Here is a 27,747-nt window from a genome sequence, read left to right on the forward strand (position 1 = left end):
GTCTGCCCAGCTCTGTAGGCGAAGCTGGGTTTCGGGGTGATTCTTGTGCAGCCAAAACTTGCTGATAAAACGGGATCTGGAGTTTATCTCCCTTTCCCGGAGGTCACCGTGCAGGCCCCTGGTCTGCAAAGGCAAGTCCCCGGCCTCTCCTCCCCACCGTGGGCGAGGGATCCTGGACTAGCTGGCTTGGCCCTGCTGGGGCTTTCCTGCTGGGCTGGAGGCTGCACATTTCTGGCTCCGGCTTGTGGGTGAACTTGGGCCAGTTCCTGCCCCTCTCTGGGGCTTGAGTCCCTCCCCTGGACAACACAGGGGCTGGACCAGAAGCCTGCAGGGCCAGCCCTCTGTGACACGCGGTGCTCTGCTCCAAGCATGACCTTTCCCACTCATGGTGGCAAGAGCTGAGGCCACGTGGTGGGAGGGGCGGCCGGCACCCGGGGAGGCTGGGAGATCCCCAAAGGCTGCCCTCACCTCCTGCCGCCGCTGCTCCTTCCTGAGCTGGGCGATCTCCCGGTTCCTCTTGGTCTCCACCAGCCGGCGTCGCTGCTGCTCCTCCCGCATCTGCTTCATCAGGGCCACCTGGGACGGGGAGAGGCGGCGTGAGGCAGGCCGGACACGAGGCGGCCCACGCCCTCCAGGGAGAGGCCAGCTCTCAGGACACTGGGCAGGCTGGTCGCCTGCCAGGCAGCACTGGCTCGGGGCACGGGGTTCGGAACGAGGGGCCCATCCCGCACTCCTCTGTAGGAGTTGCAACTGCCCCACCATCTGGCAACCTGCTGAAAGGCATGGCCAGCCCAGCCGTGCAAGTGTAACCACTCTGCAAGGTCCAGCTGGCCCCCACTGCTCCCAACGTCACCGCCCCTGGTGGCCCTCAGCCAGAGCCACTGTCCCGGGCCTGGCCATTCCAGGAGCAGCCTGGGTTGCCGAAGGCAAGTAGTCCCACCTGGATGGGGCACTTTCCTCTCTCCCGCCCTCAGCTGTGCTGCCCGCAGGGCTGAGAGGGTTGGGGGCCGATTTCAGGGCCAGGCTCACAGTGACAACAATAAAGCCCAGTGTCATTTACGGAAACCACGCTGTAAGCCAGGCCCAGTTCTTGTGACTGTCACGTGAGAGGCGTTATCACTCCCATTTCATAAACAAGGAAACGAGCCTCAGAGAGACAAAAGTGACCTAAAGTCACAAAACCAGTCAGGAATGGCCAGACTTCTGGCCTGGGTCATTTTGCCTCCAAAATCCAGCTCTCACTACAGCCCCAGGATGGCCCCATGGCAGCTCAGAGCAAAGCCAGCAACCAGAGAGAGAGCCTGGACCCCAGAGTGCTCGGAGGCCTGGCCAAAGGCACAGAGCATCGTGAGTGTGGCCAGAGATGACCCAGCATGAAGGACAGCCACGCCCTCAGGCCTTGAGGCATCTGCCGCCACCCCACAGCTCCGGTGCCCAAAGCACGAGGGCAATGCACATGGGGCTTCAGGTGCCTTCCGAGGGGCTGGGGCCTGAGAGTGAGGTGCGGGTTCATCCTTCCTCTGCCACTGAGGCCTCAGACAGCACGAGGAATGTCACCAGACTGCCCTGTCCTGAGACAGTTGGAAGAGGAAACGGCAGGGCGGGAGGCAGGCTCTGCGGGGTGGGTCCACAGGGAGGAGGAGGGCTCACTGCTGCGGCCGGGTCTCTGGGGGCCAGAGTGAGCCTTCTCCCCAAGGCCTGGGACTGGCCACCCCACGCCCTGACTGAAGTGGACCTGAAGACCCTGAACCAGAAGCTGTGTGCAAACCCCAGAGGTCAGTGTCTTCTGGGGTCAGGGGTCGAGGCCTCCTGTGCCTTCCTGGACAAAGCCCCATCTGCCCAGCTCTGCATGTGTGGCCGAGCCCCGTGGAGGTCATTGCAGGGGTGAGGGCCTCAGAATGGGTGGCACATTCCAGGCACAGGACAGTGCTGAAATGGACACAGCAGCCAAGACCAGCATTATTCTGCAGGTGTGACGTAGTAGGCAGTGGCCCATCTCCTGAGGAGACCCTGGTGACGGAGGGCCCCACCCCAGTTTCATTCTGTAATCGTTGGGCCCGGCAGCTGACCTGCAGGGGAGGGTCCTCGGGCAATGGCTCTCACGGTGTCTGGTTAGAATCCCTCGCTGCTGCACCCTCTGTCCTCCCAACAGAAGCCGGGGGCCCCTGCTGGGTACCCCCAGGATGGCCTGGGCTGCTCTTTCCAACCTCTGGCCTGGGCTCACAAAGTGCTGTTAGAGGGCAGAGCTGGCACCTGGCTGAGGGCCCAGCCATCCTGAGCTGGAAACCCAGGAACATGCACGGATCCTCTGTCCTTCAAATATATCTGGGGCATTATGTCATTTTTCCAGGCTTCAGAGCCGTGGGAGGGGGTCCTCCGTCACAAGGCTCTACAGCAGGGCCGCCCCGCTGAGACGGGAGCCAGCCAGGACAGGCTGGGGCTGCCTGCAGAGGCACCAGCAGGGAACCTCAGGGAGACGGAGTGAGGACGCAGACAAGACCCCCCAGAACTGCTCCCGGAGCTGCTGCAGGATCGCAGCCCCATGAGTGTGCTGCTCCACCAGGAAACCAAGACCCCGGGCCCTCCCCCCACCTGACCAGGGGGCACTGGGATCCAAGCTCCTCCAACTTCATCTTGGAGCCTCCGTCTCAACACCCCACAGGGTGGAAGCACTGAAGTAGGAGAAAATGGGGCTCCCTGGGGCCAGCCCAGAATAGGCTGGTCTGAGTACAGCACCCTGGTCAGGCCGACAGGGCCCTTGGACGTGTGGCCCGGGCTCGGCTGGAGACAGAGCCAGCCCAGGAATGGAGACTGAGCCTAACTGACGGCTGAGCGTCCCTTCCTCTCAGAGACTGCACCACCATCACTGCCTTGCCTCTCTCCTCTGCACACTGGTCAGCCAGCCGGCGTGGATGCAGTGACTGATGGCTGCCAGGTCCACACCCCTGTCCCACCTGCCTCAAGCACCGGGTGCTCCCCTCTGGTGCCCGTTTCCGAGACCAGCCCTCCACAGCTTGCTGGGCCTGGCCCAGGGCTGGCGAGCTGGGGTTCCCCAGGGGCTGAGGGCCAGGGCAGGAGAGCAGGACCAGGAAGGCCTGGGGGAGGGAGGACATAAAGGGAGCAGGGATCTGCCCGGCCCCAGGCAGCAACGAGAACACACCCAGACACGGAGGCAGAAGAGCCCAGCCCAGAAGGCAGAACCTCGGGGGCCGGCCCCAGGCCCCAGAGACGAGAGTACCCTGAGGATGGCAAAGTAGGAGAGGGAGGCACGTGCCACACGGAACACATACCAGCGTGGGAGGCAGAGAACTGAGCCCGCGTCCCAGCACTAGCCCTCGGTGCTGGAATTAACTTCTCCGAGCCCCACTCACCCAGGCCCAAACGGGAATAACAACAGGACTTCTCCCTTGAGGTTCTCCTCAGGGCTGAATGTGGTCGCACATGTTAGGCGACCAGCCTGGAGCCTGGCCACAGCGAGCACTCCGACAGTGTCACTGTTGTTATCATCACTGGCAGCCTGCCCCAGTGAGAGGCCTCACATAGACTCCGTGCAGCCTGGAGGCAAGGGCAGTGGAGACGCCCACCACAGGGACAGCGTGAAGCGGGGTCCCTGGAGCCCCTCGCCTGCCTCCCCACACCTGGCTAAGAGGACAGTGTCCAGGACAACACTGTGTGTCCAGAGGATTGTCCACACAGACAGTAATGATCATTTCTAACACGGTGAGTGGGTTCTAAGATGCCGGCCCTTGGCCCCCGAGGCCGCCCTGCCCTACCTTGGCCCTCTTCATCTCGGCCACCTCGGCCTGCAGCTTCTTCAGCTCCCTCTCGTAGCGCGACTGGTTCTTGAGCAGCCGGGCGTGCTCCTTCTGCGCGGCCTGCAGCTTCTGCAGGTCCCGGTTCATGTCCCGCAGCCTCTTCTCGTAGTCCGCCCTGATCTTGTTGGCCTTCTCCTCCGTGTAGCACTCCATGGTGCCTGAGAGCACAGGAGGGGCTGTCAGCGCCGTCCTCGCATGTCCCCGTCAGCTGCGGGCTGGGACGGGGAGGCCGGGGCTCCAGCCTCATTGCGTGACCTTGGGGGTCACACCCCTCCGTGTGCCCGTCTCTTCCTCTAAACAACGAGGGCATCAGACTAGGAGACGCTCAAGGCCCCTCCCCGCCCCGACATTCTCTCGGTCCTGAGGGGGTGTTTCCCCTTGAGGTCTCTGACCTCTGGTCACCAGCTTTCTGTGAGGGTCCTGAGGGCCACTCATGCTGGCGCAGTTCTGACCCACGATTGAAAGAAAGGGCTGGGGCCGGTGGGAAGGGGGAGAGTTAGCAGAAGACAGAGCGATGAGGACCAGGCAGAAGAACGCATTCTTCTCCACCTTGACCTTTCCCACCTGAACTGCCAACAGAGATCTCCACATGGAAGTTTCCCAGACATCTCAGACTGGACAGCTACGAACCCAACTCCCAATCTCCCCACCCAACAGTCCTCCTCGTCCCAGAGAGTATCATTACCATCCTTCCAGAAGCTCTGGAGACAGCCTTGGCTCCCCTCTCCTGATGCTCCCACCCAATCAACCAGCCAGGCCTTTTGTCTCTACCTCCAAGATACATCCATCCACCTGGCGACACCTCCCACCACCCCCCTCCGTCATCTTCCACCTGGCTCTTCCTAACAACTTCCTAACAGGTCTGAAGCCTCCACTTCCACCCCCACACAGCAGTCAAAGGGGCCTTTTGAAAATGCTTTTAAAATTTGCACCATGTCCCTCTCTCAAAACTCCGCATCTTCCCACCTCCCTCTGCAAATAAGCAATGTGCTTAAAATAACTGACATGGCCTGATCTCATCTCTGGCCGCTGTCCCCTCTTACTGTGCTCTAGCCGTCTGGCCTCCTGGTCACTCTGCCCACAGGCCAGGCACACACCCGCCTCAGGGATTGGCACCTTCTGTTCCCTCTGCCTGGACTGTTCTTCTGGGTGCTCATTCTGCTCGAGCACTATGTCACCTCCTTCAAGTCTGCTCAGATGCCACCTTCTCAGTGGAGTCTTCCATGACCGTCTTTTAAAACGCCAACCCAACCCCGGCATGCCCTGCCTCCTCCCCAGCTGTATTTTTTCCATAACACTTATCACCATCTCATGCTACAGATCCTGCTTGTTTATCTTATTAATGTCTGTCTCTCCACCAGAATGTACACGCCGTGATGGCAGGGTCTGCTCACTCCAGTATCTCCAGCACCTCGAATAATGTCTGTGCTGTAAGACGTAGCCCACAGATGTTTGCTGAGTAAGTGATGAATGAACGAATGAGTAATTGCATGAACAGGCTGAAGAGCAGTGTAAGGAGATGGAATGTGAGAAGGAGGTTTGTCAGTAGGTTCAAAGGAAAATACTCAAGGAGCTGAATGCGGAAAAAGGCTGAGGAGTGTCATGTGCACATGACTGGGGATAGAAACGATTCTAATACTTAAGACGATGGTAAAAAATAATAATTTAAAATGTAGCATAGGAACGAGGGTGAGACATAACTTTCCGATTGTAGGTCAAAGGGCCACAGTTCAGGGGTCAGAAGCCCTGCCCAGAAGACCAGGTAAGTCCCAGAGGTGCCAGCCGCAGGGGAGGGGCCCCAGGGAAGCGAGGGTCCGGGGGGCTGGGGCGCGGGCGCCAGCTCACTGAGGTTCTGCAGCACGCGGTCGCGCTCCAGCTGCGTGTCCCGGATCTTGTTCTGCAGCAGAATCAGCTTCTCCTCATACTGGTGCTTCAGGGTCTGCAGCCGCCGCTGGCTGTTCTCCAGCTCGTCGATCAGCTTCTGCTTGATCTCGATCTCGCACGTCAGGTCGGCCAGGTCAGCCTGGTAGTTCACCTCTGGGGGCAGAGACAGGCTTGACCCAGCACTAGGGGCGAGGGGGGAGGCGCAGGGCCAGGGGCCTTCCTTTGGTCAGCCAGGACCAGTGACCAGAGGTTAGGGGAAATGATAAATCCCACAGCAGGTAAGTGCCGTCAGATGGGGCGACACGTTGAAAGAGCAGCCCAGAAACATCAGGCTGGGCCGGGAGCCTGTGGGGTCAAGGCATCCCCTGCTGGGCCCCAGAGGCCAACGTGCACCTGTCGTAGTTGACACAGGACTACTTGGGTGGAGGAGGGAGGGGGCAAGGATAGAGAGCACCTCATAGGGCTCTGGGTCAGAGACGGCGCAGGGCGGAGCTGATGGGGCAGGGGTCCTATTTGAGGAGTGGGCTTCGGCAGCAGCCCGGTCTCCACTGAAGGCCAGCTCTGATCCACCACACTAGGAGGAGTCACTACACCCCTCTGGGCTTCTGCAGCGGTGACCCAGGGCGAGCTCCTAACACAGGGCTCCGCGCACAGGGCTGCTGCGACGGCTGACAGAACCAGGCCACGGAAAGGGGAAAGCTCAGCACAGGCCCGGCATGCAAGGAGCACTCAGTTGGGTTTGCTGCCATCATTATCATTACTGCTGCTGTTGTTGTTACTGGCTTCACATCTGGGAGTTCTGGGCTCTGGACAACCTCTATCTCTGTGAACTCAAGCAGGGGCCAACCCCACCCCCGGAGCATCCGGCTCAGGGTCTCGCATCCAGAAGATCTGCCCCGAGCAGTTTCTCTGGGCCCAGCGCTGACCGGCAGCCTCGTACCCGGGCACCGGCCACCTGGCGTCTTACCTGCCCCAGCCCCGGCCCCCAGCCTGGCGCACCCACCCTTCTCCTCGGGGTCTGAGTCCGAGTCCACTAGGCTCTCCTCGCTGCCCGAGTCCTCATCTTCATCCTCACGCCCCTCCTCCTCCTCACAGCCACTCTCGTCTCGCTCTTCTTCCTCCTGGGCACAGAGCACCATTAGGGGTGGGCCGGCGGCCCCTCCGCACTCAGGCTGGGCCTGGCTTCAGGAGGGGGGAGCCCAGAAGCAGAGGCCTTGTGTGTGTCGGGAGGGTGGGGAATGGGGTGGGCTGCCATCGGGGCCCCTTGTGCCCACCCCCACCTCCCACACAGCCTGGGCAGAGCCCCTCGGGGACGGCTCCCTCTCTGCATCACCCACTTGGGATGGAGATCACCATGGCAACCAGTCAGAGACACTAGGAGGCCCAGGCTCACCTGGAGGCAGACGGGGCCCCTCCCCTCCCTGCACGGGGACGTTGAGGGGCCCCCGCCCCAGCAGGGACATAGGACAGGCATAAGCGGCGGGCAGGCCCACCTCCTCGGCCTCGGCCTCGGCCTCGTCGGTCTCCTCACTGTTTTCCTGCTGGAGTTTTGCCCTCTTTTTGAAGGCTTCTTTCTCTGGGCTGCCCAGGAGCGAAGGGTGGGCCAGGTTAGGGGGCTGAGCTGCCTTGAGCTTGTGGGTGGGGGTGGGAGGGAATGTCTCATCCAGAGTGCACGGGGACGGGGCTGGGCTCCTGCTCTGCAGAGAATGGGTCTCTGCTTGAGCCCCCAGCCCAGAACTAACCCTGGGTAGCCTCCACGCTCCCTCTCCTCGGGGAAAGCACAGCATTAGGGAGAGCTGGGGGCTTCTGACCCAAAGGCTGAGCAAGTTTGCTCAGTGAGTTCCCAGGTGACCCGGGGCGGCCCCTCCAGAACACAGGCAGCAGGCCCCCCTCCTGGGGGCCGCCCCGTGAGAGCCCGGGGGGAGGGCTCTCCGGGGAGGTGGCTGGCACTCCACTCACTCACCTCTTTCTCCGCTGCCTGACCTCCTTCTTCTTGAGCCGCTCCAGGTCCTGCTTGGCCCTGCGGATCACCTCGGAGGCGTCCTCCATGCAGCTGGCAGGGCTGCCCCCAAAAGCTGGAGCAGCCGGAGACGCACCCAGGGAGTAAGGGCTCCGAGCCGAGGCCCGAGAGAGGCTGCGGCGGAGGGACTCGTTCATGGCCTCGCTCTCCAAGAGCTTCGTCCTGCATGGGGGAGCGAGGGTGGGGCCGGGTGAGCTGCAGTGCCCTGGCCTGGCCTGGCCAAGGCCTCAGTGTTCCCAAAGACACTGGGGCGTTCCCAAGGCCACCGGGCTCACTCACCGGAGCTCCTCAATCTCCCGGATGTAGTTCTGGATCAGAGCGCCGATGGCCTCATTGCCATCACCTGGAGGGAGAAGGGGGCAACAGAGAAGATAAATAACAGTGAAGACCTCCTGCTCTAAACTGGTGGTCTTGTATCTGTGCCTCCAATAGGGTGGCACACATGGGCCTTTTCCAGAAAGGAATCTATGTCAGAGAAAGACTTGTATGTGTGCACAGAGATACACAAGCGCTGTTGGTAACAGCAGGAAATTGGAAATAACCTAAATGTCCTTCAATAGAGGGTCATTATAATAAATTATCCTTCATTATCACGTGTGGAACATCGTGCAGTTTAAAAGAATTAAGTAGGTTTGTATGTTTTAATACGTAAAGATCTCTAAAGCATAATCTGAGTGAAGAAGAGACGTCATAGGATAATTCATATGACCTCGTAACAGAAAAAGAAAAGTAGCTCACATTCACACGCACATATAGACGCGTATGTGGGAATCTGCATCCCTACGTGGAGCAAACGTACTGAGAAAGGAGCGGGACAACGTGCCCGCGGCTACTTCTAAGAAAGAGAGGACATGGGGTGGACAGTCAGGGACATAGGATTTTGACCTTTCACTTTATATACGCCTGTTAATCAAGGAGGATGGATTCTTGTATTACTTGGGTCATTAAAAAAGAAGTTTTATAATTAATTTAAAAAATGCATAAATGAATTGATCTGTGAATTGACTGGCTGGCCCAGCCAGCCCCATACCCTGGGGTGGGTGTGCGGAGAGGGGCCCCAGCCGGGCGGTGCTCCGAGCCGGCCTGCTGCACCCCACTCACCAGCCTTGGCCAGGAGCAGGCTGGCCTCCTGGCTCATGAGATGGGTGACGCGGTTATTGATGGCGTCAATGGCCTCCTGCATGGCCTTCACCCGCAGACGCAGCGCCCCGTTTTCCTTCTGCAGCATGGCGTTCTCCCGGAACAGGTCACTGTAGCCCTCGGCACCATCCTCCCCAATCACCCGCTTGCCCTGGAAGGGGAGGGCGGGGGCAGTCAGGAGATGGAGCTCCTGGGGAGGGGAGGGAGTGACGGACAATGCCGCCACCGCCACTGCCCTGGCCTTTCCCTCGGCATGGCAGCATGTGGTCTCCCCCTGCCCCAGACACACACACACACAACACACAACACTGTGTTTGCGTCTCAAAACACAGCTCCTGTCTCCCAATGCTCAGAAACCTTACATGGTTCCGCATGACAACATAAAAGTCCAAAATTTTTAACCAGCCACTCCAGGCCTCCCACAACCTCACCTCCACCCATCTTTCCACTGCTCACCTTCATATCTCTGTAAATGCTAACCCAAAACCCTGTGGGGGTCAGGCCATTGAAACAAACGAGTAAGTCAGCCTGAGTGTGAGACAACAGGGAGCGGTGGGGATGGGAGCAAACAGAGTCCCAGACTCCGTCTAAAAGGGGCAGCCACTGTGCTAGTCCAGCCAACCTAGTGCCATATGTTGTTAGATCTTCAAATTTTTAAAGAAAAACCTGGAACTTCCTAATTTTGAGAAAGGTTGACAACTAAGTTGCACTCTTTTAAAATAGAGTAAGTCAAACCAAAACCCACTTGTGTGCCAGATTTCAGGCCATGGGCCAACACCTGAGTCACACGGAATCAGACACTTCCCCCACAGCACCCATTTTTCCTATCTCTGTTCCTTTGTGCTTGGCTTGTTCGCATCCTGGAACACTGTTCTCCTTCCTTTTGCTGAAATCTCATTCATTGGTCAAGATGCATACAAAAGGCCCCTCCTCCATGAGGCCATCCCTGACCACCTGAGTGAGTAGGGCCAACTCTCTCCTCTGCCCTCCCCCCAGCACACTGGACCACTCGGGCAGTCCCCATCAACTGTTCTTAGTCTGTACTACAGTCTAGGAGGCTCATCTGGTCCAACACAGCGTGTTCAGCAGACATGAAAACACCCAGCAGAGTCTGTCCTGCACGTCAGATCTATGCAACGCAAGCCACGTGCCCTTCTTTCTCCTAGTACTCCACAACCCCGAGGGCTCCACCTGCCCGATTCACCGGCGAGAGCCCCTGATACTGAGCGTCACGGCTGGCACACAGTGACGCTCAGGAAATGGGAGAAGGGGAGAGTGCTGAGGAACGGGGCCGTGGGGCTTGGGGCGTGCTCACCGCCTTGTACTCCATCAGCTCCATCTGCAGGCGCGCGATCTCGGCCCGCAGCGCGCTGATCTGCTGGCTGGTCTTGTCCTGGTTCACCACCACCTTGTTCTTGATGTTGCGGGCCCGATTGGCGTATTTGAGTGTGTTGAGCGTCTCCATGAAGTCGCGGTCCGAGGGGCTCACGCAGGCGATCATGATGGTCTGGCTAGGGGTGCGGCCGGGTGAGTGAGGGACCCGGGCCACCGCCAGCCCCAGAAGCATCGCCTCAGAGCAGAGCTCCGGCTCCCACCCCTTCCCCACTGCCTGACGCCCCAAGGACCTGGCATTCACCAGGGAAGAACCAGGACATGGGGATCCCAACCACCTGGCTGCGGGGTTCCTTCCCACAGTGAAGGCGGCTGCGGGGTCAGGAGGTCGTGACGTGTCATCGCCAGAGCCACGCCCCGCATCACCTTAGCTCTTCCCACCTATCACCCCACTGGGCTCTATCCCTTCCTTCAGGACTCTCTCTCTCTGTTGTGCAGACAAGGAGACTGAGTCCGACCGTTATCGGCCAAAGGTCACCTCCAGGTTCCTGTCTCCCAAGCCCACAGCCTGGGGTGGGGGGCCTACCTCGTCCACCTGGCCCTCATGCTCCAAACCCTCACGTCAGATTCTCCGGGAAGCCTGCCTCCCGCCCTCGCTGGACGCTGGCTGCCGGGTACCTGTTGCCCCCCAGCGAGTCCTGGAGGAGCCGGGTGAGCTTGGAGTCTCTGTACGGCACGTGCACCACCTTCTTGCTCTGGTCTCCCAAGGCGCTGATCACGTTGCCCAAGGCCAGCTGTGGGAGACAGACCCCGGCACTTGAGAGGCACTCAGGGAGGGAGGGTGGGGACAAGATGATCCCCAGCCGTCCGAGTCTGCCTTGCTGACCTCAGCAGCCCTCGGGCTCCCAGGGAGGGTTTATAGGTAGATGTGATAAATTGGGGAAGTCAGGGATGGGGGGAGGGTGAAGGACCAATGGCCTAACAGTAGTGACACACAGGTGCTTGGGCCGGCAGCTGGCAAGAGACCAAGGAGGACTGGGCAGCCGTGGGTCATGGGCCTTGGAAGGGTCTGAGCTGTGCTGGCTGCTGAGGTGGGCCCTGCCATGTGCCTACCAGGCCACAGTTGATGGAGATGCCCTCCTTGGCCCGCTCGCCGGTGGCCCCTGTCCGCTTCAGCCGCTCGGAGCCGGCCAGGTCCACAAAGTGAAACTTGGCAGTGAGCGTCTCATACTCACTCGTAGGAGCTGTGCCCTCGGGCATCCCGGCCACCGCCTCATTCACCTGCAGCAGAAGTTGGTACCTGAGTCGCCAGCCCCCGCCCCCCCCTTGCTGCTCCTCTGCTCTCAGCCCTGCCCCGCAGTAACGCTGTCTACAGACACCGTGCCCCTGCACACGCAGAGCATCTGCCAGCTCACACAGTGCTTGCACATGCCTGATCCTCATTTAATCCTCCCAACGACAGAGGTATGGTCACCCTATCGCACAGAGGAGGTAACTGAGGCTCAAGAGAACAGAAAGAGAAGGATCAGCGAGTGGCAGAGGCAGCCCCATGGCTCCTTTCTCTGCCTGCCCTCCGAGGTGCCCCCATAACACCCGGCTCCTGGCCCGTGGTGCCTCACCAGGTCGGGCTGGGTGCACAGGCGCATCTGGCACACGTGGATGGTGAAGATGGCGTGGGAACGGGAGCTCTGCACGTTCATCTGGGTGCTGGCCGTGGTGCGCGACAGGGCCCCCTGCTTCAGGCACTGGATCAGCTGGGGGGGAAGCAGGAGTGAGGACTGGGTGGCGTGGGCCGGCCCTGCCCGCCCTGGAGTCCCATGGACACGCACCTCCTCCTGGGAGCTGATGAGGCGGGAGGTGACACCTGTGGTGTAGATGCCCCCGTTGGCGTCCTCGTGGATCTTGATGTTGGACCTACGGTGGCGGGCGTCAGGGTCGCGGGTGCTGTCGAACAGGTCCAGGATCTCCTCGTTGTAGAGCTGTGCGGGAGGGGACAGTGCTGGGTTTGCGCGGCACATGGCGCAGGGCCCCAGAGGGCTTTCTCCTGTTTATAAACCTGCTCCATCTGCAGATGTGACACTGAGGCTCCGGGGGGTCGACTTGCCAACCCTGTCCCCTCTGGGTTCTGGATTCCATGATCTTTCTCCTGGACAGGTGGGGGCAGCTGGGCCTGGGCAGAACTGTTCTGAGGTGCTGCTCGCCACGGAACCAGCATTCAGAAACTCTCATGCTGGCAGGGGGCTAAGGACCTAAGGGTGACAGGGGCTCGGGTCCTAGATGTAGATGAGGAAGATATGACCATAATTTGGGCCGCTCCGATTATGTTACCGGGCTGGGAAAGAGGCAGGTGGACGCAGTTCCAGATGAGGGTGGGAACGAGCAGGGCTCAGTGGAGACCATGGGAGCCACGTCCTGATCCCGATGGTCCCTGGGGGTCAAGGTGACAACAACCCCCCATGCGGGGGCATGAGGGCACGGAGGACGTCCCACCGTGGGGAGGTGGCCCCCATTTCAGATGGTCTTGGCCTTGCAGATCCCTGTGTTGGAATCACTGGCAGGGAAAGTGTCACCTGCTGGAGGGCTAGGAGGTTCCCCAGGCAGGGAGCTGGGGCTGGGAGCAGGAATAGGGATAGGGCAGGTGGGTCAGCGGCCAAGGAATCCTGTGGGGGGGAAGGGGAGGCTGCAGCCCTGGTCATCTGAGGCTTTGATGGCCTTAAAGAGACAGAAATACCCCACAGGAAGGGGAAGAGGAGATGGAAGGGACTGGTGCAGACCTGGGTGCCACCTGTCTGTCTGCTGGGACAGACACATAGCATCATTTAACCCTGGAGGTCCACCCTTTGGCATGTGTTTTCTAGGAACTGGCCTGCGCTTTGGGGATCTCCATGGCAACAGGATGGAGAAGGGAAAACAACGAGATGAGAAAGCTTACAGAAGTACACAGCAGTGGGACACACACACAGAGGTGGTCACTTCATCAGAAACAAAAGTCCAGAAGGACAAAGAAAAACTCTCAGTGTATACAGGGTCCCCTAAGGGGAGGTCAGCCGCCCTGTGTGCCCAGGAGGGAACGCCTATGGGGCAGTGGGCAGGACGGGGCCTGGAAGCCCTAAGGGGGCTGGGCCCACTTCCCTCCCTCAGAATATAAGCTGGTACAGTCAGAGCACAGGGCGTGTGGGGTGAGAGCCCAGGGTGGCTCCATGCCCAGCACATGTCCCAGGTCTAGAGGGTCTCTGGGTTGGGGATTCAGATGCTGAGAACTGGAGCCGCTTGGTTCAAGTGTCCTAGAGGAGGAGGCCAGTCGAGTCAGGGTGCTCAGGAGACGTATCCAGGTCCACCGCCTTCCTGGAGACCCTTCTGAAAGGCCCCTTTACAGGCTACAGGTCCCCTCTGCCACCCCCAGAGCCCCTAGCTGCCACAATCCGCAGCCTCGGCACACTGACATGCTCCCAGAGAGTGGCAGGGCCAGACGCAAAGAAAGGCCCCTTCTGGAGGACTTTCCTGTCCTGGGGTCAGAGAAGACTCAGAGGGTCAGGAAGGACATCAGCCAGGAAGAGACAGGGCAGGCTGCTCTGAGGCTGGGGGGGACCAGGGGAGGCAGAAGGACAGGCGAGAACCAGAGTTCTCACTATGTGCCAGGCATGTGCTTCCGTGTCATCCTCACAACCCCTAAGGAAAGAGACGTTATTCCCCCGTTCTGCAGAGTGGTGAAATGACATGCCCAATGTGACACAGTGAATAAGTGTCAGAGCTGAGAATCAGTTAGGGTTTGAGGAGCGCCTACAGGTTCTCATTGACTCAGGCCCCTCCTGATGCAGGAAACCCCTTCAGAGTGTCCTACCAAGTGGTCTTCCAGCTCTTGCTTGGATATTTCCAGCAGCAGGGAACTCATCACCTATAGAGGCCTCCATGGCTCCCTAGGCTCATTCCGCCACCCTAGAGGAGAGCCCAGCTTCCATAGTCTTGCTGTCCCCCAAGTCTCCCTGCTGCCCACCCTACGAGGCCACAGTACCTCCAGGAACTGAGCGCTGACTTTGAACTCAGGCCCAGCCATGCCCTGCTCCTGTGCCCGCCGCTTGCGCTCAGCAATGCCCCCAAAGAGGTGGGCGATGGCCCTCGGAATGATGCCCTGCTCCTCCTCCGATGTTGCCATGTCGAAGCCAGTGCCCATGGTGTATGTCTTCCCGGCCCCTGTCTGCATTGGCAAAGGTGGAAGGAGGGTGTTATCCAGCATGCATTATCTCTCCCATCAGATGGGGGAGCCCAGGGTCGGAGGGGCCATTGTGGGGGGTGGAGGTGGCTCACCTGTCCATAGGCCAGCACCGTGGCATTGTAGCCCTCAAAGCAGCCCTCGATGAGCTTGTTCACACAGGTCGAGTAGATCTGCTCCTGCCAGGTGTCCAAGTCGAAGACAAAGTCATAGGTGAAGGCCTTGTCCTTCCCCAGAAGGACCTGGGGCTCCCCTGGGGTGACCGAGGTACAGATGTGACAGCCCTCAATCTTCTCCTTTGACAGCTGGGGCCGGATCCTGTCCGAGATGGGAGAGTCCCGGGTCAGCCCCAGCTGGGGGGACCGCCGCAGCCCCTCCCTCCCTCTGCCGGCCAAGCTTCCACCTCTCCTGGGCCCTTCCAGCCCCCACGAGCTGGAGAAAGAAGGACGCTTAGGAGCCCCAAGAGGACAACGGCAGCTGCTGTAATAACACAATAACAGTAATAATAATACCAACACCATCCAAGACAGCAGTTGCTAACATTTATTGAGCAAGTATTTACATAAATGAATTCATGTATTCTTCACTGTAAACCTGTACAGTGCGAATTATTTGCCTGAGTTTACAGATGAGAAAACGGAGGCTGAGAGTTTAAATGACTTGCCCAAGGTTGTACATGAAACATGACAGAGCCATCCCAGGTCTGTCTGACATCAGAGCACACATTCCAGATTGAACGGGGAGCCCCAGAAACCAGCCTCCCACAGGGCAGGGGAGAGAAGACAGCTTACCCCCTTCTAGGACCAGGGGAGGCGAAGCCCAGGACCAGGGTAGGGAAGGGAGGGATGGGCCTGGCTGCTCCCGCCAGGGCTAAGTTGTGGAGGAGACCAGAAGGCCTGTGGGGGCTGCAAGGGCCCTCCAGCTCAGGAGCCCCCTCCCAGATGCCAGAGCCTGGAGGAACATTCTCAGGCACAAGCTCTGGTTCCTCCCCAGGAGCTGAGGGGTTCGGACCAGGTCAAGTCAAACGTTTGCTGAGAAAGGCAGGGACCTGTGGAAGGGACACAGGCCAGCCGTAGGAGGGGCCCACGTCCCAGATCCTCGTGGGCTCCCTTATACAGAGGGAGAAAAGTGGCATCAGGGCACCACGGACAGGGTGGTCTCCATCTAGCCATGGACGGGGCTGTCTCCATCCAACCACCCCTTCTCCCTCTTCCAAGCAGCCATTGCCATGACGATGTCCCCATGACGATGTCCCCATGACAACCAAGTGTGAGTCAGCGAGCATGTGCGTTGTTGGGATTGGCAGAGAACACCCCCCTAACGCCTAAAGGAGGGGTGAGGCATGAACGCTCAGGGCTCCCACAGCTAGCCCCTCACCGGGCACTCACAATGAGCTGCTTGTCAAGCTCCCTCTCCCTCGGCCAACATTTACCAAGAGAAGAAAAGATGAGAGGGGCGCCCAGCCGCAGAGCCAGGGCCTCCAAGTCGCCGTCCCTTCCCTGTCCCAGCTGCCCTGGCCCCAAGGCCCACTCAGAGCTCAGGTCAGTAAGCTGCTCACCCGGGCCTGTTCCTCGCACTTTGCTGTAGGGGTTAGAGGGACGGGGGAGGGGTGAGTCCCAGTGGTGGGGGGTCAGCTACACCAGGCCCCCTTCACGCCCACAGACGGTTGCCGGGGTTTTCTTCAGAGTGTCTCCTTTGGGCAGGAACGGGGCCTCACAGGTCACTGTCCCCTCCTGAAGGCTGACAGCAACGGAAGCCGGAGGAGGTCACCACCCTTGTCCATCCCACCCAGCTGTTCTGGGCCAGCTCCTCGGTCTCCCTGCTGAACTGGTTTCTGATGGGGAATGGAGCAGCTGACTCTTGCTCATCCTCACTGGACCTGCAGACCAGACACTTGACCAGTCAGCAGGACGTCAGGGCCAGCAATGCTGCTGCCTCGGCCCCTAGCAGCGGCTGCTGACACAAACTCACGTTCGCTACATGCAGGCAGTGTCTGAGCACTGGCGTGGACTAACTTTCCATCCTCATGACGCCACCTGCTGTTTGTAGAGGAGGAATGAGATGGCGCCCAGCTAGTCACAGACAGTGAGGGGCAGAGTAGGGTTTGAACCCAGCCTGCGTGTGTGCACTCTCTCTTCAATGATCCTGTACCACCGTGTCGCTAGGGGCAGGGCTCAGCGTGCCAAGGGGACAGGATGGCTCACATGCGCAGGAGAGAGCAGGCAGCAACCTCAGAGGAGGGCACGGCACCGTGCACAAGGCACTAGGCAGGAATCCAGAGCTTGAGCTCTCAGATGCGGCTCTGCCCCTGGGCCTGCAGGACCTGGGACCAAACACTGTGGCCCAGGGCGTCCAGGTGCTCCCAGGTGGGCAACCTCTGAGGCCCCTCCAGCTTGGCTGGCAGGACCAGCTCCGGAAGACGCCCTCCCTCCCACGTGGGCTGCTTGCCACGGGATTTCTGGATCCAATTCAAATACCATTTAATTACCCCAGGCAGATGGCAATGCCGGTGATTGGAGGCAATCGAATCAGGATCCCTGGAGACAGCGGGCGCAGGGGTGGGGGAGCGGCACCCTGTCTGTCAGAGCCCGTTGGCAAGAGGGGCAGCTTGTCCTTCAACAACCAGCCCCAGACCACCAGGGCCCACTTGCCAGGAACAAGTGAGCGAGCAGGGAGCAGTCTAGGGGAGAGGAGGTAGAGGAGGGGACTCCAGGGTTTTGGGGTCCAGGAGTTGTGGGGTCAGTCAGGCATTTCACCCTGGGCCCTCCATTGGCCCAGCACATTCTGACGTCGGGTCCTCCGTGGTCAGAGAGCCAGCCAGCCCCACGCACCAGGGTGCTTCGCAGGGTGCAGATGGCGAGCAATGTTGCCCAGAGAAAAGGGTCACCAGCTGGGAGACGGGATGTGGGCCCGGGATGGGTCACTAATTCCCAAAGCAACTGACCTCAGAGGAGGAGGGAGTGAGTACTGGTCCCAGGAATGGGGCTTGAGTGAGTAACTGGTGATGGAAGCAAAGGAGAATTAAGATTTCATGGATGCTTCCCATGCACCAGCGCTGGGCCAGGCACCCACCACGATGAGCAAGAGATGTCAATTTTCATTTTCCAGAGGGGAAAGCCGAGGCTCAAAGTGGTTCAGTTGCACACACAGTAAGTACAGTGAGGTTGGGCATCAGTTCCTGCTCTGGCTGACTATGGCTCGCAGGCTCTTCCACTTCTCCAGCTGCCTCTCACCCAGGAATCTCTCAAGCCCCAAATCAATAAACTTCCTCCAGCACCACCATTAGAGCCAGGAGGAGACCCGCCACATCCGGTCATGCCTGCGCCAGGCTGGGCACCGGGCTGGCCCTGCCTCCCAGAGCTCACAGTCCAGCCGGGCAGACATGGTGTCTCAGTGGTCCTGGGGCCCATTCCTCACCACACCCTGCCCAGCGGAGTATCTGAACCCATGCCCCACAGGCAGGAGACAAGAGGGTCAGGCGATAAAGACTAGGTCCCTGACAAGCCTCTGCCCCACCCTCCTGCGTCTCATGAGCCACTGCTTCCTCCTGTGTCATCTAGATGGTCTCTTCTGTTTTAACTTTCTAAGAACTCCATCGCCCTCCCCTCCAGCAGCCTCCTCTCCTGGCCCCACCGTGGGTGAGGTCACTTCTGTGCACGCCCTCAGCCACCCTGCCCCGCCCCATATTAGGGGAAGGAAGAAGCTGCCGTTACACCAGGGTGACAAGGACGGAGCCACTCCTTGCCCCGTTCCTCCTGAGGGCAGGGGAGGGAGTAGTCCAAGTAGACCCTAGGAGCTGTGGACCAGACGTGTGTGAGGCATTCACCTCAAGTACAAAATTTAAGGGGGCATGAAAAAACTCAGTAATCTGGATAAATTACAATTTAATGCAATATTTGAAAAACTCAAGTTGCAGACTACGGCCGGCAGGCCAGCTGCCTGTTTTTGTCAATAAAGCTTAGTGGTCCAAACACCCAGTGTCATTTCTGTGCAGGAACCTCCTGAATCTCATCCACGGGCATCTCACCCCAGCCCCACTCCTCCAAAGCCCCCCTCCATCTCTTCTCCAGGTCCTGCAGGAGGGAGGGAGGGGGGCGGGCCAGTCAGCCCCACTCAGAAAGGCCCCGGCATCTCCCAGAACAGAGCCTGGTCTATCTGCCACTTGGCAACGGCAGGACTGAGTGGCGGTGGGAGCAGGCGTGAGGGTGCAGAGAAAGCGCCCAGAGCCTTTCAGGGCAGGATCTGGCACAGCGCGGCGCTGAGCTTCCTCTGTTCACACTGAGCGGGGGCTCCTGTGATGTGGTTAGTTCTTCTAACATCCGTCCCCACCGCCAGAGAAGTGCGCGCATGGCCAGGGAGGAGACAAAGGCCGCGAACCCGAGCCCGGGGCTGCGGGAAGAGCTGAGCTCAGCGGTTCCTCGGCTCTTCGGGGAGCCAGGAGGACAGAGCGGAAGGGGAGGGCAGGGGAGACAGGGAGGAAGCAGGCCCCGGGGACGCTGCGAGACTGCCAAGGAGAAAAATTCCCTCTGCAAAGGGTAACATGCCCAGAGCCCCACACCCTACCCCATGGCTCAGGAGGAGAGGACAGAGCAAGCTCGGCCTCATCCCTACCCCATCCTCAGTGACATCACACAAAGACAGCCAATCAATCCCCAGGGGCTCCGCCCAGTGACCTCGGGCTCCTGCGGGGGCCTGGCTCAGCTTCTCAGGTGAAATTAGTCCCACCCCATCAGCTGGCGAGGGCCCCTCCTTTGGTTCCTAACTGACCTGCCCCCCAAATCTTTACCCTGAGCTCGTAAAATGCAGCCCCAGGCTCTCTCCATCTGAAGAGTCTTCCTTCTCACTGAGAGGTAACAGGCCGTGATATTCACATAACTAACCAAGAACCGTTCCAGAATCTAGAGAATTCTTACAATGGTGTATGGTCTGTGATTCCTGATCCTGTCTTTACTGGACCCTGGAACCCTACTACACCTCTGTTCACTCAACTTCCAGTTAGTAACACCACTGCACCCAGGAGCAAGGCTACCTCTTCACTGGACTCTGTCCAGGAAGCTGGGCACACGTTAGTCATTACACAAATCATTCAGTGCTAAGGTGGGTGTTTTTGCCCCTAATTCACAAATTAGGGCTCAGAGAGAAATTAAATAGCTCAGCTCAAGGTCACATAGCTAATAAGTTACAAGGTCTTCTAGGAAGGCCACCTTTACAGCCATCAGCCCAGGAGAGCTGGGAGGACCAGCATGCACGCAGCTGCCCCCCTGCGAGTAATTTGCACGTGGGGACTTCCAGGCTGGGGGACGCCCTCTCTCCAGGCCCGACCTCATAGGCTTTGAGAAAACCCAGACACCTGTACAAGAGTCACCCTTCAGATGGTCAAAACGACCATCAGAACTGGTTCCTTTGGAAAAAGCCCCAGGTGGGCTGAAAGCATCCCTGCTCTCTTCTCCCATGGGACCCCGAATGCCTGTGTGAAATCCTGAAAAGGAGCCCCCAGAGGCTAGTGGGACAGCCCAGGGAGGGATGGAGAAGTAAGGAAGCCCATGGTCCTGTCTCGCCAGCACCCGAGCCTGAAGGATGAAGCAAAGGCAGAGTCCACGACCTCCCCTCCTGGCCTCCAGCCCACGTCGCCACACCTGGCCTCAACCACAGGCAGCAGGGGTAGACCAGAGCTCAGCTGTGTAGCCTCCATCGTGGAAGTGTGTGTGTGTGTGTGTGTGTGTGTGTGTGTGTGTGTGGCCAGGGACACAGAGAGGAGCCGCATGACCCCTGGTCTGCCTGGCACACTGAGTCACTTAGCCATGCTAGGACCTGCCAGGGACCAGCTCTTCCTCATCAGTGACAGAGCCAGATCAAACAGGAGCTCAGCTACAGCACAAGGGATGTAGATAAGCCAGCAAAAAGAACTTCCTGCCTGCAAAGACTGTTAAGCCCCGGAAGGAAAGCCGGGCGTCTAGGGAACCTTCTTCCTCAGAAATCACAGCCTCCGATGTCACTCCCGTCTCTTCTGTGCGTTCTCCATACTCACGCCTCATCTGATAAGGACAATACCTAATATTTTCTGAGAATCTGAGTGTCCGGCTCTATTATATACATGAACACCTGTAATGTGTTATGACAACCCTGTGAAAGGTATTTCCCCAATTTTCCTGAGCCTGAGAAAGGTGAAATTCAACAAGCCCAGATCCCATGATTCATAATGGTGGAGATGAAATTCAGACCCGACCCGCCTGTGCCCAGTCCCACTGCATCCGCTAAGCAACCCGGCTGGACTGGAGAAAAACGAGCCCTCGGAGAACCTCCCGACTGATCCCACGAACAGCTGCCAGCACAGCCACGAGCCGCCTGCCGGAAGAGCATCCTTCCTATTTTGTAGTTAAGAAAGCTGAGGGCTGCAGCGTGAAGCACGGAGCGCGGAACCCAGGAGGCTGCCTCGCTGCCTGCCGGCGGCAGAAAGAGGACGTCCACACCCCCAGTTTAATGAGCATCGTCTCCTCCTCCCCTGGTGGCAGCCTGCCAGCGCTGGAGCAGACGGCTGGAAGCAGGACGCCCGCTCTCTCAGGGGAGGCTGGCTCCCAGACACCCGGGGGCTTTCAGCTGACTTAGCCCAGAGAGGGCATCTTCCCACAAAGGCCAGTCCTCGCTGAAACAGGGTGGGGAGACCCCATTTGGGGTGCTGGCCCTTTAGCTGCAGGGGTACAGCACGGCGAGAGCCCTCAGAGCCCTGGGACAGCCAGAGGGTCTTGCTGCCCTCCCACTGGACCTTCTCCTGGCCCCTCAGATCCTCCCCTAGGCCAGCCCTCAGGGAAAAGACCTGGGCTAGCTCTGAACCCCAAAACACGGCTTTGTGCCATGGAGTCAAAGGGCATGGGTTTATGAGGCCCCAGTGGGCCTGGTGAAAAGGATCTGTCAACTGTCTCTGCCTGACTTCTGTCCTGGAACACATCCCCAAGAGCAAAGGGAGGGGTGCAGACACTCCAAAAAAACCTACAGGAAGCCTTGGGGTGACAACTCAGGGTGTCTGGGGTTCAGGAATCTGAGCCCACTCCCCCCTCGGGGCATGGCCTCGACCTTTCTCTTTCAGTTCATCTCAGTCCTGGCCACTGACCCCTGAGTAATGCCCAGGGACAGGCGTTGCAGCAGGGGCAGGCCCCCCGGCATCAGGATCTCAGTTGCACCCCAGGGCAGCCCCCAAAGGCTGAAACCAGGCTCGGGGAGGAAGCGGCAAGCAGAGTAGGGTGACACGTCAGAAGTGGGGGTGGGGATGCGAGTAGGAGCTGAGAGAAGGGCCAGCTCAGTCGCAGACCAGGGGCCAGGACCCAGGCCTGGCTGCGGGCAGCAGACAGGAGCTTCCCGAGCCACGGGTCTGACTGTCGCTGGGGCCTGGGCAGAGAGGCGAGCCCAGCTCAGGGAAGCACTGCTCAGCTGTGCTCCAGCATCACTCTCGCCTCCCACCCCCATCGCGGGGCATCTGGCAGGGGTTTCCCATGACCTCCCGGGAGACGTCGCAGAGCAGGGCTGAGCCGGGAGCGCCCAGAGCCCAGGGCTGTGATCACATCTGCAACTGGTGGGGGACAGCTCAGTGGGACTGGGCCCTGGGGACCTCCCCTGCTGAGGAATGCAGAGCAACAGGCGCCTGGCCTGAGAGCAGCTGGCTGTGGAGGGCAGCGAGCCTCTCCCACCACACTGGCCCTGGTCCCCAGTCCCCGAGGCCAGGCTCTCCTCTGTGCACCTGAACTGCAGCCTCAGGCAGGACCAGCCAGCCTAGAGAAAGGACAGTCGGCCTCCACCACAGCTCTGATGCTGGACTTCCACCGAGGAAGGCAGAGGGGTAGGGACTCAGCCAGAAACCAAATTCCAGGACAGCTGCAGGGATCCAGGGACAGGAGGATGGAGACTCATACCCAGCGGAGATTAGACGGGGAAGCTCCCCAAACACAAGAGGGAGCAGCACGGATGCAGGAGCTAGGACCATGGCGGGGACAGGCAGCCCCCTGCTAAGCAACCCCATAAAGGAAAGTCCGGACGCCTCACCTTGCCACATGTGTGCACAGCTCTGAATGCCCTCCTGAGCACATTTCCACGCGCACGGTCACGGCAGTGGTGCTGCCGGAAAGCATTTGAGAAACCGAGAAACCGAGGCACAGAGACTCCCAGCAAAGGGCTACTTAGCAGCTGAATTAGGAGGCCGTTTAGAGCAGCAGGAGGAGCTGGTGCTTGGAGGTGAGCCCACCCTGGGTTCAAATTCAGCTCATCCATTCACCGGCTGTGTACACAGTGGGAACGACACTGTCATCTCTCGGGGCTCCAGCAGCGTACAGTGAGATAATGCAGGCACAATGCCCGGCACAGATTATGTATTCAATCAACAATCACGCTTAGCCACCTCCTGGTTCAGTCTCCTTACCATCACAACGTGCTTTCTCCAATCAATCAATCAGTTACTCAATGGACTGGAGGTGAATTCTTGATGTTACCGCACAGCCACTAGAGCTTAAACCAGAGACACCTCACAGGTACACTGTAAGTTAGGGCTTATTTTTAAAACATTTTATTCACACTCCACTCCTAGGAGTCGATCTTTAGAACTGCATGCCGTCTGCTTCACCCAAACCGCTGCTCTGCAAAAGGAACACACCAGCTGTTCCCACTCTGCAGTGGGTAAAATGGAGGCCCAGAAGGACAAACAGGAAAGGGGCCCACGACCCAGCCAGCGGAAGAACCTCGTCAGCCCCACCCTGCCTGTGCCCCCAGAGCTGTGAGAGCCAGGGTGCCGGGCACGTGTCAGCCTCCGCTTCCCCAGCCCTGCCCCACCCCACCTCCATCCGAGGTTTTCAAAAGCGGAGATCCAATCAGGCAGGCTGGCTGGGGTGGAGGGGCTGGCTTCCGGGGCCTGTGGTTACTACAGTCCACTTCCGTGTGATGACATAAGCCCTATTTCTGAGCAGGAGGCCACCACCACAGGACTGCACACAGCCCATGAAGGTGCAGTCTGGGCCTCGGTTTCCCAGATCTGTGAACCGGACAGCACGGGACACTGCTGGCGTTGAATGGCACTGACTGGCCTTGGGCTCCGGCAGGGCCGAGGGTGGGGCTCTGAAGGCACCCACAGCCCCACCCTCACACAGCCTTTTCTGATTTCTTCAGTCTCTGTCCCAAGCCACCAATTCTCTTGATTCAAAATTCAGACAAACATTGGCCAAGATTTCAGAGTAGCCTGGAACTAGGGCAACCATTGCAGCGAGGAACCAGATGGGAGAGGGCAGGGTGCCATCTAACACGGTCCCCGGGGCCCTGGCCTGTGACCCCAACCCCTTTCACCCCTGCTCAACCCCTCAGTGTCCAGGATGGATGTGGGACTGGCCCAGGCCCCTCCCCTCCCCATCAGACTAAAGGAAGGAAGCCTGAAGAAGCCGGGCAGAGATAAGGGGGAGGCGGGCCACAATGAGGGCTCCCCTCATGGTGGGGGCTCAGAGCTGGGGGCTTGAAAGGGTCTTAAATAAATGCACCATGGGACTTGGCTTCCTTCCTCAATTTCAACTTCACCAATTTGCATTTCTGAACAGCCACCCCCTTCCCCTTCTCCCCCCACAGCCAGGCCTGTGCTTCTGCAGCTGGGGCAGGTCTCGGCTCAGCCCCACCTCTGCCCCCAGGTAGAGGCTGCTCCAGGCCCAGGAGCCCAGAGTCTTTATCATCGGAGGAGGGGATTAACGGATAAAGGGATCACAGGGCAGGCAGGAGGGGCCTGAGGAGCTCACGGTGCAAAGGGTTCAGGGGCCACCAGGCCAGACTCCAGGGAGGCCTGGGGGTGGGCCTTTGGGGTCTGGTCACACCTAGACCTTCTCCCTCATCCCAGGCCCCAGGTCCTGAGCGGTCCCCCCCCCGCCACCGGCTTCCCCCCAGCATCTGCAGACAGCCAGCTTTGATCCTCATCCCAAGGAAATCACAGCGCCAAGAGCCCCAGGCCCAGCACTTCTCCCCTAGTCTCACAGGGGCCGGACCTCCTCCCTCACACACACACTGACACACATACGCACCCGCAGACCAAGTCCGTCTCCCTCCTGGCCTCCCTGTCCCAAGAGCTGGACCCAGGGCTTGCCACAAGCTATTCTCAAGGGCACTAGGGAACACTTCAGTTAGACACAAGAAAGGACTTCCAGGAAGTCAGAAAGACAGCTGAACCTGGCGCTAGGCCAGGCCCTCGGCAATCCCAAATCTTCGGCTCTTCCCATCAGTGCTCCACTCCGGCCCACCACCCAGCCCTTTAGTGGCGCAAGTGATTTCTAGGGTGGGGGTGGGAGTGGAGGGGATCCAAAAGTGCGAACTCTCCCCTACAGCCCTTCGGTGGCACCGTCTGCTCCCATCCCAGCTCCAGCGCAGTCCTATCCTCAGCTCTCTGATTAGAAGCTGGGTTCTGTCCAGGCATTGTCTGCCTTCCACGGCTGGCTGCCCATTGAGGTCTGGCGTGTGCTGGGCTGGGGCTCCGCTGGGCTAGGAGGGGAGGAGTGGGCGGGGCCCTCACCTTCCAGGACACTCCGAAAACCTGGCTTTTCTGATGCTCAAATCTCCCCACCCCTCCATGCAGATCAGCAACTCCAGGCAAGTGGGGAGGACTCCTGATCTCACAGGGCAATCTGAGTGGGAAGCAGCAATGCCTGTCACCCGAAGAACTGGGTGCACTGGGCTGGCACAGTACCCCCTCTGTGGGAAGGGTCCCCAGAACCTTCTGGTGGTGGTGGTGGTGGGACGGTTACACCAGCTTTTCCTCACTCTTCTGCAGAGTGCCACTCCCATGGGCTGTTCCCACACCTCACCAGGCCCAGTTCAGCCTGGGGACCCTGGCAGGAAAGTGGCTGGTTTTGCTTGGCTCTTTCCTGCAAGATGGAGTCTACAGGAAAGCCCCCATGGGAGGGGCCCCCTGAGCCCCTTCCTTCCCGGGCCTGGCTCACAGTGGGTGGGGGCCAGGGCTTTGGTTCCCTTTACGGTGCACCAAGACTCTCCCCTCTCCCCACCGCTGCAGATGTCATATTTACATTTCTCACTCCCACCCTCCACCCCTGCACCTGCCTCCCCCAACCTCCACAGCATCCCGCTGCACTGTCAGCCCAGCGGCAGCCTGGCCCCACCCCAGCCAGCCCACCAGGCACCTGCCGGCTCCTCTTTGTCTCTCAGGCTGTGGTCTCACAGGCCAGCAAGGCTGTGCTAGAGTGATGCTCAGTGCAGCCTGGGGTGCACGGGTGGGAGGCACCTCAGTCTCCCTCCTTGACACCAGAGCTGTAATCTGCAGCCCACTCCTCTCCAGGCTGCAGAGGGCTGGCCAGGAGGCTGGGTGGGGGGTGGGGGGCATCTGCCCTGGGGCAGGACGGGGGAAGCTGTTCCATAGTCATCTCTGACCCTGTCAAGAGTGACTTCCCTGGACTCCTGGCATCTGGGGCCCCTACGACCCAGGGAATCTAAAGACCTGTCTCAGAGACCCACCCCAGACCCGGACCCCATACCCCACCCCCATCACCCAGGGCGGGCAGAGATGGCTGTTCCTCTCCACCATCCCTGCCTTGGTGACCAGCCCCAGAGTGGCGTTCTCCCACCAGCAGACCCCTCTCAAAGAGAAACCCCAAAACAACAACAGGGAGAGGTGGTGTGGGGTGAAGCGTCCCCACCCAACACAAAGGACACCAACCGCTCAACTTTGCAGTGTTTCCTGCTAACACCTCTCTGCCCCTCCCAGGACAACACCCCAGCCGTGTCCTCTCCCCACCCCAGTTCTGTCAGGACATCACTTCAAGTCCAGCTAAGTCCATGCAGCCAGCATCTGAGCGCCTGAGGCTGGGGCGGCGGCGGCACACCCTCCGGCCCTCTCAGAGAGGCAGAACCTCAGACGCACCTCCTCCTGCCTCCCCCAGCCCCATCTCCTCCTGGGACGGGGCCAGCAGGGTCCTCTCCAAAAGCCTGTTGGCCACCCCCCCCCCCCAAAGGCCAAGGCCCCCTCCCAGTTCTCTCGCTGTCCCCGTCTGGATCTTTGTCTGCGGAACCCTCTCCGGGGGCGGGTGCGCTGCCTTCCTAGCTGGACCCAGAGCGCAGAACCATCCAGAGGGTGGATGAGGGGAAATTCTTCCCCCTCCAGGATCCCCGTCCGAGACAGCAGCCCCGTGGGGAGGCGAAGAGGAAACGCACAGACGCTCCGGCCTGGGCCAGGGCTGGGTGTGAAATACCGGATTTCCTTGTTTATTCGATTTTCTCATCACTAAGGGCTCCCAAGAGGGGCCCGAAATTACCACCCAAAGCAAGCCCCGCTCCAGCAGCCGGTCGCCGCTCCCCGCCTCTCGGGCGCGGGCTGGGGATGGGGCGGCCCCGGCCCGGGCCCCGGCCCCGCCAGACAAAGCCGAGCCCCCGCGCGCACGCCGCCGCGGTCCTACCTGACGGCCACCTTGACGCAGCAGTCCCCCTGGCCGGCCATGGTCCTCTGGGCTGGGTGCGGACGCGGATCAGGGGCGGGGGTCCCGGGGCCAGTACCCGGGGGAGCGGCTGCGGCTGCGGCTGCAGGAGGCGCGGGCGCTGCAGGCGGAGGCGGCGGCGGCGGCGGCGGCGGCGGCCGGAGGGGACATGCTCGGGCGCAGGCGGAGGAGCTCACCGGCGGCCGGGCCGGGGTCCTCGGGGCCGGGCGCGCGCGCCTCCTCGCTCCATCGCGCGGCGCGGAGCCAGCAGAGCGCGCGCGGAGCCCCCGGCGCTCCCCACGGCGCGGCACGCGCCCAGCCTCCCGCCACCTCCCGCCGCCGCGCCAACAAAGGGGCGGGGGCCGGCTCCTCGCTGGACCCGCCCCCCGGGTCGCCAATCCCAGGCCCGAACCGGCGGCGGGGCGGGACCTGAGCCTTTAAAGGGACCTCCTGGCTCGCGTCCACCCGCGGGCTGGGGGGCCGGCGGGACCGCAGAGGGGGGAAGGGGGTGCGGGCCGCCGGGCTGGCCACGCCGGGGTCTCGGCCCAGAGTACAAAGGCTCAGGCTCGATGTGACCCCGACCCGTCAATGCGGAAACTGGGACGCAGAAAGGGGAACTACCCAAGGTCACACGGGGAGTTCGCGGCCGGCCAGCGTGGGGAAGAACCCAGGTCCCGCGCCCAGTGCTTCGCCTCCGAGCATCCCACAGCCACTGGCGGTTTATGTTTTGAAAGCACCGGGGACGCTCGCCTTCTGCGTTTATTCCGGCGAATTTACCAACAACCCTAATGGAAGGAGACTCTTGCTGGTGTCTAACTGACATTCCCCCCACCTCCACCCTGCGGCGGTTTAAAGTCCATCCTCTCGTGGATTCCGGCCAGGCTCCCAGCCCAGACGGCCCCTCCCTTCTGC

At 60.2% G+C, this 27,747-nt stretch overlaps 1 protein-coding gene across 5 annotated transcripts in view; it reads right to left on the bottom strand.

Moving 5' to 3' along the window:
• The window catches only part of KIF21B (kinesin family member 21B), a 47,530-nt gene extending 20,409 nt beyond the window's left edge, over nucleotides 1-27,121 (bottom strand). For 4 of the 5 annotated variants that reach the window (XM_058533771.1, XM_058533770.1, XM_058533772.1 and 1 more), the window contains exons 1-16: nucleotides 26,818-26,969; nucleotides 14,497-14,719; nucleotides 14,204-14,386; nucleotides 12,021-12,170; nucleotides 11,811-11,945; nucleotides 11,305-11,472; nucleotides 10,870-10,985; nucleotides 10,175-10,370; nucleotides 8,821-9,010; nucleotides 7,999-8,062; nucleotides 7,663-7,881; nucleotides 7,193-7,280; nucleotides 6,703-6,820; nucleotides 5,661-5,852; nucleotides 3,774-3,973; nucleotides 469-576 (exon numbers count right to left, since the gene is read on the bottom strand). In XM_058533771.1, the coding sequence (XP_058389754.1) occupies nucleotides 469-576; nucleotides 3,774-3,973; nucleotides 5,661-5,852; nucleotides 6,703-6,820; nucleotides 7,193-7,280; nucleotides 7,663-7,881; nucleotides 7,999-8,062; nucleotides 8,821-9,010; nucleotides 10,175-10,370; nucleotides 10,870-10,985; nucleotides 11,305-11,472; nucleotides 11,811-11,945; nucleotides 12,021-12,170; nucleotides 14,204-14,386; nucleotides 14,497-14,719; nucleotides 26,818-26,858 (2,391 nt within the window). In that variant the 5' untranslated portion in view covers nucleotides 26,859-26,969. Of the gene's footprint in view, nucleotides 1-468; nucleotides 577-3,773; nucleotides 3,974-5,660; nucleotides 5,853-6,702; nucleotides 6,821-7,192; nucleotides 7,281-7,662; nucleotides 7,882-7,998; nucleotides 8,063-8,820; nucleotides 9,011-10,174; nucleotides 10,371-10,869; nucleotides 10,986-11,304; nucleotides 11,473-11,810; nucleotides 11,946-12,020; nucleotides 12,171-14,203; nucleotides 14,387-14,496; nucleotides 14,720-26,817 lie in introns of all 5 variants that reach the window. The other variant, XM_058533773.1, reaches the window with a different exon arrangement.
• Between the last annotated feature and the right edge of the window lie 626 nt (nucleotides 27,122-27,747).

The sequence above is a fragment of the Diceros bicornis genome, chromosome 38 (genome assembly GCF_020826845.1).
Source record: "Diceros bicornis minor isolate mBicDic1 chromosome 38, mDicBic1.mat.cur, whole genome shotgun sequence".
In the NCBI taxonomy this organism is placed as follows: Eukaryota; Metazoa; Chordata; class Mammalia; order Perissodactyla; family Rhinocerotidae; genus Diceros; species Diceros bicornis.